Here is a 16138-nt window from a genome sequence, read left to right as displayed (position 1 = left end):
ATCACGTATCCTTCTATTCTAATGTGCTCCCGTTTCTGAAGCTCATTTCTTGTGATGTCAGTATGCCGATGTTATATTCTCTCATAACATCTATAACTTGTTTTAATTTACCTACCTTGACCATGGTCTGTATGTTAATGGTGTCCAGTTTAAAAATCCTTTTCGGTTTGATCTCTTGTGACCGAAATGTTGTGGATGTTGCGGTATTGGAGAGTTCCGACTCTCCCTTCGCACACGATGCAGACTCGCCAGAATCCGACAGCCTCCTTTCGTTAACTGGTCGACGGGGGACCCTCTATCTGGGGTTTATTAGTGATTAACATGAGCTCCATAATTATTTCACAAGCCGAAGTATTGTGTTGGACTGCCGTACCGTCGGTGGTGTGATGACAGCTGAGGTAGTGAGCCCCAATGTCCTTTTCTCAGGGGGTTGGTACCCAAGCTTTTGAGAGTTCCTTCTCTAACCACAAGGCAGCCTTAGCTGGACAGGGCTGCCTCTTTCACCATCTCCGCCTTCACTGTCGTAGTGGTTTGCATAGGTAATATTGTGATAGTATGTGGAAAGAAGGTGCTTAATAATGGGACACAGGCGAATGGAGATGACAGCAATACAAAACCATTACGTTCATCGCAATGGCACCCAGAAGTATAAACTCCAAGCCCGTCTTCTTCATGGTTAAATTTGCATTGATGGTAAATATAACAAGATGGCTGACACTTAAGGTAAAGATGGTGAACAAATGCACTGATTGTCTCTCTACGTATTGTTAACTATGGACTGAAATATCACCGCCACCACTGAATTGTAGGTAAAACGAGGTGGTTGAAACTTACGGCACGAAAGATACATAATACACTTATGTTCATAAAAACTGGAACACTTTAAAATACTAGAGATAAGAAGTTCATACTCATAGGACATGTGCATTAGTATGCTCTGAAGAAATGAATAGCATTTGAACCTTGTCAGCACTCGGGTTCAAGGTCCACATCGAGTTCTCTGCGCACCACCACCGACTGGTAAAATGTGCCTGCGGCTCTCGTTGTCGCTATAAACCGAACGTGATTGATCAGTGTGACTTGAGCAGACGTGCAGGGTACCTCGCACATGCATGCGGGAACCGTACCGTGAAATGAGTGAGTTTGATAGAGGTGTGATGCTTCCATCCGGGAAATTGCTGTTCGAATGGGACGAAGTGTGTCGGTAGTGCAACGGGTGTGTACAGAGTGGTTCACAGAAGGCCATAAAACACGACGAGATGGGTCTGGTCGCACTAACCAGACCACCCCCGAGAAGATCGACACCTCATCCAAGTGGCATTGCAGGACATATCTGCGTCCTCTCCGCCTCTCGCGCAACAGCGGAACAGTGTAACACATCGTAAAATATCAGGTGGTTTATTATGGCCTGGGTTACCGGCGCGTCGTCCATTTCTCCACCTACCTTTGACATTTGACATGATAGACCGCAATGACGTATGGAACGACGTCACTAGGGACAGGAATGGCAGCAGGTAGTGTTTTCGGATGAATCCAGGTTCTGTTTGTTTGAAAATTATAGCCGCATTTTGATTCGCCGCAGACAGGAGGAGAGGCGTCACATTGAGTGAATTCGCACAATACATACAGCTTCGCCTCAAGGCCTTATGGTGTGGGGTGCTATTGGGTACAACCACAAATCACAGTTGGTGCGTGTCCAGGGCACTGTGACCCGTTTGACCTAAGTTAATGACATCCTGTAACCCCTTTCTGCACCACACCTCAGACGGCATATTCCAGCAGGACAATCCGCGACCACATGTTGCTCCACGAACATGTGCCTTCTTGTTGTCTCAGGATGTCAGACTGTTGTCCTGGCCCACCCGATCACCGGACTTGTCGCCAATCGAAAATGTGTGAGATATGGTGAAATGACGGGTGCGGCGGTGAGACGCAATGCAAACCACTAATGATGAACTGTGGAACCAGGTGAATGCAGCATGGATGGTTGTACCCCAGGACGCAATTCGCGCCTTATTACGCGTCGATGCCATTACGCATGGAACAAGTTATCAGAGCCCACGGAGGACCCAGTGCCTACTAGGCAACAGGACACATGCTGAACTTAGGTGACTGAAATGCTAATCATTTCTGCAGTACATAATAATGGACACGTCCTGTGAATATGAACTTCCTATCTCTAGTCTTTCAAGGTGTTCTGTCTTTTATGAACATGAGTATTTGTGCGACAAATCAACATTAAAGAATTGCAGAACCACTAGACAACACTAGCATGCACTTAATACACGTTACAGTGTCACAAACACTGTCAGGAAATCATAAACGAATCACAGTTCCGTCTTACAAACGGAGATTTACTGCACGTAAACTACACACGCCCATCTTCAAAATTATTACTATCCATCATCCATGAGTAAAAATATATGACATGAATGCCTAACATGATTACACTAAACCTATAATCAATTAACATATCCCTTACATATGCACATAACAGCTGATGTTTGATTGATAACTACACTCATGTTCAGACGTTCTCTCATGCCAATAATGCGCCCTCTTTCAAACTCACTCATTTGACAATATGGCTCTTACATACATCTGCGAGGCATCCTGCACGTCTGCTCAAGTCACACTGATCCATTACCTTCTGTTTATAAGGACAACGAGACCCGCAGGCACATTTTACCAGTCGGTGGTGGTGCGCACAGAAATCGATGTGGACCTTGAACCTGAGAGCCGACAAGGTTCAAATGCTAATCATGTCTTCAGAACATACTAATGCACATGTTCTGGGAATATTAAATTCCTATCTCTATTATTTCAAGGTGTTCTGGTTTTTATGGACACGAGTGTATAATTCAATAGTCAAAATCAAAGATACCCGTCTCCCTTAATCTCGAAAACCATAGATTAGGGAGAGGGTATGGTTTATTGTAACCGTTTCATAATTTATGATATATGCAGTATACAAAATTAGAAGAAGTAATCTGAGATAACTATTGGAAATTGTGTTAATAAATGGTTTTTTCGATGAATATTAATATAAAACAGATTATTAGAAATTGAACAGAGAAAGAATAATTTAAACTGAATGTTGGAGTTGCGTTGATAGATGGCATTTTGAAAGAAAAACTGAAATATCTATGGATATTAATATCTCTTCAGATTATAAACAAAACCTCAAAGAATCACAATAGTGCCTTTACGGACTATTGAGAAAAGGGAAAAAATGAAAATTAGTATTCGGCAATACGGCAGAATAATAGAACTACTGCGACAAGGTAGTTCCATACTATACCTTAAGCCTACGTACCTAATGGCTCTAGACTTCAACGGAGTTATATTGTCTAGGTTACCTTAGGTACAATTCAGTTCCTGGCTGACATGTATCACATCCTTTCCTTCCCTCAGTTTCCTACTCCACATTCCCCTAATAATGTTAAATAATTTTGCTATTCTCCCTGGGTGCATCCATTCTCTGTTCAATAAGTTTACAGTTGTATACAACTGATTTTCGTTCTCAATTTTCTTTACATCCTCCTCATCTATAAATTTCTCTCGTATTTGCTTTGTCATTGAACAATATTTTATAATGTGTGCCCATCCCATTTCTTTAGAACATAGTAAACATTTATTTTCATCTCTGTTTTGTCTGTATGCTTTATTTTTTTTGCACCCCCATTAACCACCATATTATACCCCTCATTCCCTTTTCTGTTATAATCTCTGCATTTATCCTCATTCTCCCACTTACATTACAAAATTCTTCAAATGACCTCTTACTTCTACATTGTGCAGCAATACATTGCTTTTCAATATCCTTAATTCTTAGAACTATATTTTTTTTTACATATTCTCATCTTCTCTATACAGTCTCTTTTCCAGTAATATCCCACTCTTATTGTTTTCAAAATGTTCCGTATCCCATCCACCCAGTATCCTTGGTTCTGATGTTTCATTTGGTGTTAATATCCTATCTGTAATACTTCACCACCTTCTCCCAGCTTCAGTCTCAGCCAAAACTTTTATCCTTTTAATAATATCCGCTTGCAGACTTATAACTTTGCACATCATTCTCACTCCACAGTTAGCTGTACAACTGGGTAGACCCATAATTATTTTACCAAATCTACTCGTGATTGTATCAAGTGAATCAACCCTCCCTTCAACTCCCCAAATCTCCGCTCCGTACAACATTCTAGATTTAACTAATGCATTAAAAACATGTTATACACTCTGTAGTCTGTGTTGGGCATTTTTTATCCAGTATGTTAATGGCTGACAGTGCACTCATACATTTTAATTTCGATCTTTTTATTTGCTCTGTCCATTTTCCATTTCCACTTAATATCAAACCCAAGTATTCCACTTTCTTGACAACTTCTAACCTCGTCTCGCCCATCCACCATTTTTCATTTTGACAATTTATATCCTTTTTTGCACACCATTACCTTGGTTTTATGTGCATTAATTTTTAAATTCCACTCTTTACAGTAATTTACCACTACATTTATACTACCCTGCATACTATTGGGTGTCAAAGTGAGCAGAAGGATGTCGTTAGCAAAACTGAGACCCGGAATAGCCTGGTTCTCAAGACTTGGGTAAACCCCTGCCTCAAAATCTTTCGATTGAAAGATATCATTTATAAACAGTAGGAACAGTACTGGTGATAACTTACAACCCTGTTTCAGCCCTACTTAATAATTCCCCAAATACTGCTCCCTCCTTAGTTTTAATTGAGCACTTCACTTCTAAATATACGTTTTCAACCGTTCTTATCATCTTCTGAGACACCCCTACCCTTCTCATCTTGGCTACGACCGCCCCTCTGCTCACAGAATCAAATGCTTTCTCCAAGTCAATAGCAGTAATGTACAATTTTCCACTTTTGTACATACTTATCCTCTTGCCAAGATTTTGGAAACTCCCCTCTTTCAAATATTCGGTTAAATTGTTTCACCATACTTTCAAGGATATCCTCATTCTGCGCCACCTGCTTCCAAAATTCGTTAGTGATGCCCGAAATCGCTCCTGATTTGCCTTTCTTGGCTTTTCCTAAGACCTCTCTTATTCCTTCTATCGATATTTCCTTGTCTAATGCAGGCACAGTACACCCCAGTCCTACCGATATTCCGTTTTCATCTATTCTCGGTCTCCACCTATCTTCAACCTCTAATAGTTTCTTATAGTGCTCCACCCAGATAGCCTGACTTAATTCAGTCTCCCGCGGAAGCTTCCGCATTCCACAAATCCTCCTAAATGTACTCCATACTTTCCTACTGTCAGTCTGTTTTGCATTGCTATTCAATTCAACAACTCTATGCTCCTGTCATTCGGACTTAGTTGTAGACAGTAATTCCCCATATTCCCTTCTCAAGTTACAAAATTCGATCCTATGGTTTTCTCCCCCGTGCTTTCTATACGCCTTCAATGCTTTCAGTACTTCATTCTTTTTTTCCCCCCATTCGTCACTGTACCAACCCTTTCCTATTATGTTCTTCCCCTCCTTTATCCTCATCTTCTCCCCTGCCATCTTTACAATGTTTTCTATTATTTTAACTGATGTACTCGTTCGGTTAATCTCGATCATTGAGTCTATTCCAGCTTTCACTATCTGGCCTATTTCTCCCTCATAATAATTCATAAACTCCTTCTTTAGCTCCTCTCTCCACCTGTATTTATTAACTAATGTTTCTTTGAATTTTATCGTGTTGCTTGTTAATGCCCTACCCTATCTATCATTTACTCTGACAATAATTGGTAGATGATGTGACTCGCCCCATTCCTTAACCTTCATGCTTTTAATCACAGGCAACGCATTCCTGGAGCATAGCGCCAAGTCTATGCTACTCCCCCCTGCCTCCGTTATGTATATCAGGCTCCCTAATTTGTCGTCATGCCACCATCCATTCAAAATATATAGTTCTACCGTACCATACAGCTCTAGCAACTTTTCTCAATTTTATTACAGCCCTTATCCTGGCTCACGCTCTTTTGTACATAAACTTCTTCTGCCTCCTTGTCGTACACCGGCTTCTGATCCGCAACCCTCGCATTGAAGTCCCCCATTATTAGAATACCTGCATCCTCAAAAATGTTTTAAATTCTATTAATTTCTAGTGCCAACTCATCAAAGAAATCCTTTCTCGCAAATGCAGAGGCTTCAGGAGGGTTGTAGACAAAACCAATACATAAATCTGACTCATTCTCATCGTACATCTTTATTTCGACCCACATCATCTCCTCTATTTCTGATTCAATTTGGACCATTCTAGCTTGTAAATTCTCCCTAACCATAACCATTATCCCACCCGGATATCTTCCCCTGCCGGTTCGTCTTTCTTTTGCCTTATAGTAGACCTTGAACTGTTCTATTTCTACATTACCTTTCGGTGGAATCCAGGTTTCCACACGTGCGAGGATATGCAAGCTTCGTAACAACTCTTTAAAAGATTCATTCTGTAACTTACTCCTAAGGCCTTCAATATTGATGCACCCTACTGTTATCTCTAGTTATTTCTTTCTCCCCTGCCCCTCACTATGGCTGTTCTTCTTAGATCTCGTAATCCTAGTAATACCCAGTTCATCAGAGTTCTCATCTAGAGTATTAACACATTCCCTATCGAGGCCACCCTCGTTTAAATTACCTTTTCTGTACCAGAAGTCCTTGAGACTCACACGTGTGCGTTTCGGTGTTGCGTCTCTCATGGAGTCAGCACTCAGCTGTCGCTGAAGGTCACCAGGACTGCCCTCACTATTAGTTGTTTCTGCGTCTGTTTCTTCCTCTCTCTGTCGTCGCTTCACTTCCTGGTCGTCACACGCTGCTCCGCCTTTTGCTGATCTCAGCTGCCTCGTGTCAAGGCCAACTAGATAGTGCGGCCTTGCTCGTGCGTTCACTTTCCTCCTCGGCCAATGTACTCACTGTGTTGTACATATTATTTAACTAGCTGATGTACCCGTGCGTCGCTACAGAATTCTCCATTTTATACAGAATTCCAGGTTAGGTAGTGTACACGTTGTGAGCAAGATTGTATGAAATTGCATAGCTCCTAACGTTACCCTAGAAACGCGATAGGGAAGTCACCAAACATATTTTCTCATATGAAGGCTGAGTTAGGGAATTTTCACTGTAATGGTAGACCCGCTTGCATACCATCAGTCACAATCAGGTTGGGGAGCTTTCATTATAATGGTAGACACTCAACTCTACACCTGCCTTTTTACATCCTCAGAAAGACTGTCTTAGTGGTTTTCCCAACTGAAATGAACATACATTACAATGACGTCAGTAGGAATGGTGCTATTAAAAGCAATGCTTTTATATGGAATACTCAATCAAATGAAAAACCACACATTTTCTCACTTTTAACGAACAGGACTAAGTTGCCGATCTAACAGTCTAAAGTTCCAGAGCTGGAGTGACCAAGCCGCCGACTGCCATGAGCCGTGAACACTTTTCGTCCCTTTTCGGTGGGGAGGGGTTCGAACAGTGGCGACTCCCGGGACAAATACTATGCCCTTTTACTGATCTGTTTCCTAGGAGTACCCGATGAGTATCATTTCATTACACTGGCGGCGGAAAAATCTATCTGACTTGGAGGCAAATTTTTCCTCCATGCCAGAGGAGAAACCCCCTCTCCACTGCTAATTTGTAACAAAATGAATGTAGAATTTAATAAAAATGAAGAGGAAGAAGCTTTTCTTAAGAAACGGCTCTTTTCAGGGTTGAAGTTTGAGTTATTTAGTGAATTGTGGTGTTAGAATAGTCCTGATTGTAATTCTAGACCAGGCCATATCACTACTGCTACTACTCTACCAAGTGAGCCCCTGTCTTAAGTATGCCCAATGCTCATTCAAAACAGCACGTCAGAGTAGGGATCGAATAGCTGGAATACTACAATGAACCAGTGTGTTACATACCAGAAAATTTTCTAACTCCCCGGCTATTTTCTGCCAATATTCAGTCAGGCTATTATAGTCGGTACGCAGCAGTAATCCCATCTATTGGAGTTGAAAGGCAGCATATGAGACAAAGAACATCACAACAAACGATGGTCAATGTAATGTTATTGTTGATCAATGCTATGCGCTTTCGATATTGTAGGCCTTCACATTTAGTTTCCTTCCGACTCTGAAATACCAATCTTATCATAGTCGGTACGGTAAAATTGAATAAAACATAAATGAGCGGAAATTGTATTCTCTATAACTTTTGTTATGTAGTACTTTTCGATAGGAGCAATAACATAGGCATTTAAAAATTACATTTCATGCGCCTTCCCCTAAACTACAATTTCATCCAGGGTGAATAAAATTGTTTACAGCTTAGAGTGTAGTTTCTTATTCCCCGACTCTATATACCGATTTTCATTAAATTCTGTTAACCCATTTTCTCGTGACTTGGCGTTGATGTGGACTTAGCAACAAAAAATACAAATTCATGAATATCTGTGTTATCATATCCTGTATGGTAAAAATTTATAAGATGTAAATGGTCGGAATTTTAAAGGTTATGTAGTATTTATCGATACGACCACTAATAACATAAATATTTGGGAATTAGATTTTAGACCTTCCACTAAACTACCATTTCACTCAGCGTGAATTAAATGATTTATAGCCTAGATTATATTGGCTCATTCTCCTACTACGCATACTAATTTTCAATGAGATAGAACGCTAATAATGTAAATATTTAAGAATTAACTTTAAGGCCTTTCCCTAAACTACCATTTCACTCAACGTGAACAAAATTATTTATAGCCTAGATTGTAGCGACTTATTCCCCGACTTTGCATACCAATTTTTATTAAGATGGGACCACTAATAACATAAAGATTTGAAAATTAAATTTTAGGCCTTCCCCTAAACTACCATTTCAATCAGCGTGAATAAAATTATTTATGGCCTAGATTGTAGCGATTTATTCCCCGAGTTTGCATACCGATTTTCAATAAATTCTCTTCAGCCGTTTTCTAGTGATGCATGTACATACATACATACATACAGACAGACAGACAGACAGACAGACAGACAGACAGACAGATAGACAGAAATTACGGAAAAGTAAAAAGTGCATTTTCTTGTTACTGTGGACATGACCGGTACAGAAATACCATTCTTTTCGAATTCTGAGCAATGTACAGACAAAACTCTTATTTTATATATATAGACTGCTCTACCCCCATGCTCTAGTCCACTTGCCGTCACTCACCACTAATTTGTTGCGCCTTATGTAGGCCATTGATCCTGCACGCCTAGCTTTTCCTAGGTGGAAATGTAGCATTTTCTGGTTCCTGAAGGCTTCTTTATCCAGCTCCTGACCAATAATTTCTCATCTCGACCCCTCCAATAACCAACAACACTGCCATCACTGATGCAGCCATCAAAATTGAAATCAAACTCACCTGCTGCCCGGCTCTGTAACCCATGTTGCGCCTCGTGGGCCTGCCTCTATCGTGCCAACGACCTATCGTCACCCGGTACAATTCTATTGAAATCCCCATGTCAGCACTCACTCACTCAACAACCTTCCTCTTCGCTTGCACGATTACAACTGTATATAATTCAATACATGGTACATGGCTTATATAATTTATTTCTTTTTTCAGTTTGTTCCATTGCAGTTCTACGGGACACTGAGTATCGTGATTATAGACGCCTGATCTCATGTTTAACCTGGAATACGAAACACAGAACATTCCATTTAAGGAGTTACGTGAATTTAGCCGGAATTCATATATCGTCAAATTTGGAGAGCAGCCACTATCTCGTGCACTACACTCGTTAACGTTGGACACCCCTCTGGTAACAACAAGTGACAGGATATGCTGTCTCATTCTCCAGTAGCAGTGATTCAGCAGCGTGCAGTGAGTGTTGCAGGATCTTGTAGCGGTTGTCGCAACAACTGCAATTTGTCCATTTAGATTTCTGGCTAACAATCGTACAATCACACGAGCGTTTAAGTGAGAGCGGCAACAACGTATTCTTTGGAACTGGGCATCAATCAGTCATCACTGATCTGCATTTAGGACTATCGTCCACGTGGTAGATTCCCTGTCAGTTGCTTACCTAGTCTTTTCATGACTTATTTCAAAGAGTTAAAAGGTGACGCTGTACGGGACTGCTTCGTGCGTCGCTCGTTAATGCCGCTACTGTGTAATACATAGAGTATGCTAAAGTTTTAGTTGGAAAATGTCAGGAGGAAGTATATAATAATCCTCCTATGTGTTGAATGTTCAAAAAGACAGACTGACTACTGCGCCTGTATTGATTGTTCAGTCTAGTGTTTTAAGACTGTCACACAACATTACACTGACAACGGTTCACTCAACAAAGAGCAATATGGCTTGCAAATTCACGTTTTCGAGCACTCTTCTAGGAGATGTTTTTGTACCAACCTGTGGTGGGACTACTACCCTATTAGCTACTGGACAACCATTAAGTAGATAGTTATCGATAAGATACACATGTTTACCACTCCTACGTATGTGATGGCCACCATTCTACACTATTAGATTTACCATCCAGCTTAAATGTAATTAATATTGTTAGAACCACTTTAGACAGACAATTTACTTCTCTCGTTCTACAAAAAGACTCACCGCGTTCATCCCCTGGCCGTAGAAGGGCACCATGGCGTGGGCTGCGTCTCCAATGATGAGCGCCGTACCGCCCACGTGGTAGGGATTACACTGTGAACAGAACACCAGATATTCCCATTCATTTAAGTTCATTTGTTCATTGCTTACAGTATGTTTTCTTCCTATTAACGAATCGAAATATAAAAAAAGCATAATATTAAGTGAAGTGATGCAAAAACTGAAACTGGTACTGTGTCGGACAGAAGATGTTTCACACTAAAGATCTCTACCGAAACAAACGACCATTTCCACCATAAATGTCTGAATAAATATATTTTAAGCTATACAAAACATAAAAATATGCTCTGTTCATCCTCTCCTTCCATGGTAGATAAATAGGCTACTTCAGCAAGATTACGGTACCGTTTATATATCCCAGAATTCAACACTACAATATGAAATTCAACTTTGTGTACATTCTTTCCATTCCTTTTCTTGCTGTTTGCATTCGTCGACGAAAGTTCAGTCTCATTGATCTGAAAGGATTTGACTGGACAACTCCGTAATAACTTTTTGTATCAGTATTTTAGGAGAAACCCATTTCTTGTCGTATCCCCAGACTTAGCGCAGGAGATAATTTACATCCAACATGTTGTGACATACCGACTCTTGCCCACAGATGTGCGACAACATGTGACGTGCCGTGTCACCTTAAATCTTAATATATATACTGAACCCTTGACTTACCATTCCATCGTTGGTCAGCCACAGCTGCTGCAGTAGAGCATTATCGAACTCTTAAATCTTGGGGTCGTAGCGGGAATAATTCGGTCACGATCTTAACCAAACGATGGGGTTCAGAAGAGAGCCTAACTACTTGAAATGAGGAGCAAATATGTGCTTACTAACTTTTATTGAATTAATTAACTGCACAAAAATACCATGTATATATAATCCTTGATCAAGAAGATATTTAATTATTTAATGTTTCAAACGCAGTCACATTGCATGGCGTTAGGTTTATTGATTACAGTATCGAAGAATTGTCTTCGATAAAAGTAGAAATATCACAGATTAGTGGACGGCAAAACTGAAAAGTGAAAAGCAAACCTGAAAATCGGGTACCTATTGATCCAAACGATAACTGAGAATTAATCCACACGATCCGTGGAAAATCTGGCCTTCAACAAATAGAGTTCCAAATTTACTCTTAATTAAGGTTATCCACCAGTCAACTGGCCTGTCGGATATGGAAACACCCGCCGAATGGACCCTTAATCGAACCAAATTGACTATCAGTTGCTTTGGATATGTTGCGAACTATTACTAGAAAGCATGGTGTTCATTACAAGTTAACAGCAGCATTCGCAATTGAAAATAAAACTCCACCATGTATTGTCATCTCGTGACACACTTGTTATAAAATAATCCCGATGCTGAAACGTGCATCACCCAAACAGCTGTTCAGAAGGAACCAACAACAACTCGATCCGAGAGGATCTTACGTTACGTCGTTCTGAAGGAACAAAACTGCGAAATGCAGGAAAAACTTATTCATCATGCATTTAGAAGAAATGCCAAACACTGAAATTAAATAGAAAAGTGGTAAATCACTTGAAAAATATTATTACAAAACCTACTTTCAGGTTATAAACGTTTACGTTAAGTTTAATAAAATTACAAGTCCACGTGGTAAAATAAAATCAGAATATTAGGAGATATTTCCTTTACAACAACGACTACCATTACAGATCCATCTACTTATTGTTTGTCCCAACAATCTACCTACAAAGTTATTGATCGACCACAATCAACTACGCATTATAAAAATGAAAGAACGACAAAAATTGAAAATAAAATATATTCCCGGCTGACGCATCGAACCCTCATTCATAACTCAAGTCTCACACAAATAAGCTGAGTGTCAACATGCACACTAGCAAAGCACACGGACGTCAGAACGACAAAACAATTCAGTCCGTAACAAAAATAAAATACTGAAGTTAAATAAACTCAAACACGCGTGGCAAACTGCAATAAATATTCAATCACCGTTAGCTCAGTACCCAATATTGGACAACCCACACGTTCATGCCACTAGTGGTTCCATAATCTTAGGTAAACACCTTCCAGCGAGTAAGGGCTGTGCCAAGACATGGCCTCAATATTACTTAGCTAACACCCTTCGCACTGCATACAGTACTGGAGACACTACCATCGCTCAAGTCACTTCGCAAAAACATCTAATCTAAGACTTGAGTGTATATAGCCGATACCCTAAATATATCGTGGGGCCTACATAATGTCTGCACACCCTAACACTAACCTCTATGTACATACACACACCTTCCTAAACCTATCGTTGAGCGTGAACTAGGACATCTCATTATTAGTATACTCCTAGGAAAACATGTGACGTCCTAAATCTATTGTCGAGAGGAAATTGGGTTGTCTACGCTTCCTCTAGAATATCAGGCGAAATCGTAAATTCAAACACACTCTTTGATATTTTAGCTGTAAACCTTATCGAAACTAATAGCACACAATGAAACAAATCTTGCCACAGAATGAACGCAAGTCGGGAAATGAAACTAAGTCCCTATCTTGTTAATAAAACATGAAATTGAAAATAAATAACGCGTGGCAAGCAATCCACAACTCAAACACGATCTCAACATACACAATGAAGTTTGGAAAAATAATAACGACTTTCAACACACGTCTAACATTACGTGAATATCGCCAAAACAGTAATCATCACCACAGCAAACATCCACACTATAATTCTAGAGTGAGGCCCTCAAATCGCCTACTATCTCACTATTCCAAACAAATCGTATCCATAACTATCCAGTGAAGCGAAATTCAATGAGTCTACACAGCCAAACTATCGCTTTAATAACGTCCAATATCTCATCCTACAATATTTCCGATTTAATGATAAATTATCGTCTCGTAATAATGAAATTTACTGAGTAGAAATTTGTCATTACAGTCAAATAACAACAACCGTGTATTCAGAATGCTCTTCTATCCTTGAGGTCGTATAAGTTTACTATAATATTCATTATGCTGACTTCACGTAAACTAGTCACTTGGATTTAACTGCCAAGAGTTATAATCTTCAACAGAAATTGTTTTTCACTGGGGATCTTAACTTGAAATCATAATGTGCGTAAAAGAGCACTCACTCCGAACCAACCTTCGCCCGGTCAGCAGTTCCGGATTGTTAGCGGAATATACTACAGCCTGCCTCAGACACATTTAATATACAGCCTGTCTCAAAACATTCTTCGCCATCAGCAAATATATAGCCTGTCTCAAAAATGCATTCTCATCACCTCTCACGGCGGTATTACACATGAAATACAGGCTTCCTCTGCCTTCAATATCTCTTATCTCAACATATCATTCCGACACGATCCCTTTTCTTCTGTTCCAAGACTTTTCAAACCTCAATCCTCTCGTGACAAACAATTTTTATAAAAATCATTTTTCATTTATTTTTACTACAACATTCGGACCTCAGGAATACAACAACATACCGTGATTTCATATATCACCGACATACACGATGTCACAAAATTACCTTCCCACAAAAAAACATAACTTTATCAGACTTCACTGGATTTCGAGACAGACGCAAACCTTATTGAACATAACTGTTAAATACTTTTAACATAGAAAAATTTTATCCTGCAGTAAATATTATTATTATTATTATTATTAGTATTATTATTATTATTTCGACAAAAAAATCTGAACTCATACGATATTCGAAATTAAGACATACACCACGACTACATGATCGTTATCACCTTTCTAATTTTACTCAATTTGAACAATATCTGAAATAATAATTTAAATTTCGCTTTTTATAGTTTCTCGACGTGAATTTTACAGCCCTGAAGAGTTTCACACGATAACCAGAAATATAACACGTTCGCCTGATCATTATTAAATATAAATTCGACACAAGCACTGAAAATTTATTCGGACAAACAAATTCTAACTACAACATGGATACAAATATATTTACAGACCTGCAATCGTAGTCATCATCCTGGATTCTGGCTGCATTTAACCAGATGACCTCGTGCTTAGCCTTCCATGGCTACATTTGACACCATCTTCTTATATATATAACTTAAGCTTACGGATTTTACACTAGGTGTCGATTAACACCGCAATTACCGCACTTTCTTGGCGTTTAACATGCGACGAGCACGCCTCTCAAATGGCGACTGCCACAGTATTCCCAGACTCTGCTCTCGTTTACACTACTGCTAGCCAGGTGTTCCAAACAGGTAAGAAAATCAGACCTCGCGGTCAGCCTCGAGACTTCACTTTTGACAAATATTAAACGCACATAATTGTAATACAGAGAGAAACTCAGCTACGTATTTTAACCAAATACCAAAACCTTCAAAGTTTTCATCGGCGGCAGTTCAGGAAAATTTCTATCACCTTCTACTTTAATATTGTACTTGAAAAATTTACACGAATATGTAACAAGTTACTTTGAGAACAAAACCCCGAACTTTCTTGCAGAAGAATGACGTGGGCTTTGCCGTTCAAACAATCATATAGAGTGTGTAAAATATGCGGAGGGAGGTTTCTTTTATACCCTCTGGGAGTGACGCTACCCTCTCCACAAGGCTCGGTTATGCAATTTGCTAATTCCACATCCCCTGGATGAATTATCTTCAAATTTATACATAACTTCCGACAGATGTATAATTCATGATGGTGTTAATTTTATATTTTTCCCATAATTGCAACGGGCGAAATGAATTATTTCTGCCCTGAGGTTTCGCGGCATCTTCTCTAGGAAATTGACCTTGCCACGTGCCGCAGAATCCGCGAGCAGGACGCACTCTCCTCCGGGCTTAACGGCATTTACATTTACCCTGGGGATTCTAATTTCACAGACGGTTTATACATAATTTAGATCCTTTATTCCTGGATTTACCATGTCACCAAAATCTCTCGTTATTAAGGATTTCTTGAATTTGACAAATTATTAATTACTCGAGGTCCACCTAATTATCCCGGCGTTTCACGAGCTCGCCCCTCACTTGTCACGGAGAGTTCGTTCCCACGAGACAGAGAGCCTCTCGAAATAAAAACATGGCTACTCTCAAAAAGTTGTTTGCAGCTGAAATAAATAATTGGAATTATTTTTTTTCATTCTCAGAAGTATGGGTTTAATACATACTTGCTCATATACTTCTCCATAAGCAATATTCCATTGGCGAAAGCCTTCGAACTTATGGCTTGAAGACGACAGTTGATAATTATTAATAATAATAATAATAATAATAATAATAATAATATAGGTAATGAGACTCTAAATACTCCCAGAGGTGGGGTGACGGAACACTAACCATTAAGTACACACTAACTTGGAAATTAAAGATTATTAATAAGAATTCCTGCAATAACCAATTAAATAGCTATCAGTTAGGATGAAAAACGTGACGGCGCATATATGAACTCTTAATTTACGGAAGCGAAAGGAAAATTGAATTAAATAAAATTTAACAAAC

The 16138-nt window shown here is 39.5% G+C and overlaps 1 protein-coding gene across 1 annotated transcript in view; it reads right to left on the bottom strand.

The window, feature by feature from the left end:
• Positions 1 to 16138, bottom strand: part of cn (Kynurenine 3-monooxygenase cn) — a 163515-nt gene that overhangs the window by 66787 nt on the left and 80590 nt on the right. Inside the window, exon 8 of the mRNA XM_067146690.2 lies at positions 10611 to 10700. Within this exon, the coding sequence (XP_067002791.2) occupies positions 10611 to 10700 (90 nt within the window). The remainder of the gene's footprint in view (positions 1 to 10610; positions 10701 to 16138) is intronic.

This window comes from Anabrus simplex, chromosome 1 (genome assembly GCF_040414725.1).
Source record: "Anabrus simplex isolate iqAnaSimp1 chromosome 1, ASM4041472v1, whole genome shotgun sequence".
In the NCBI taxonomy this organism is placed as follows: domain Eukaryota; kingdom Metazoa; phylum Arthropoda; class Insecta; order Orthoptera; family Tettigoniidae; genus Anabrus; species Anabrus simplex.
The sequence above is the reverse complement of the archived record's forward strand: the minus strand, read 5'-3'. Positions and strand labels throughout refer to the sequence as shown.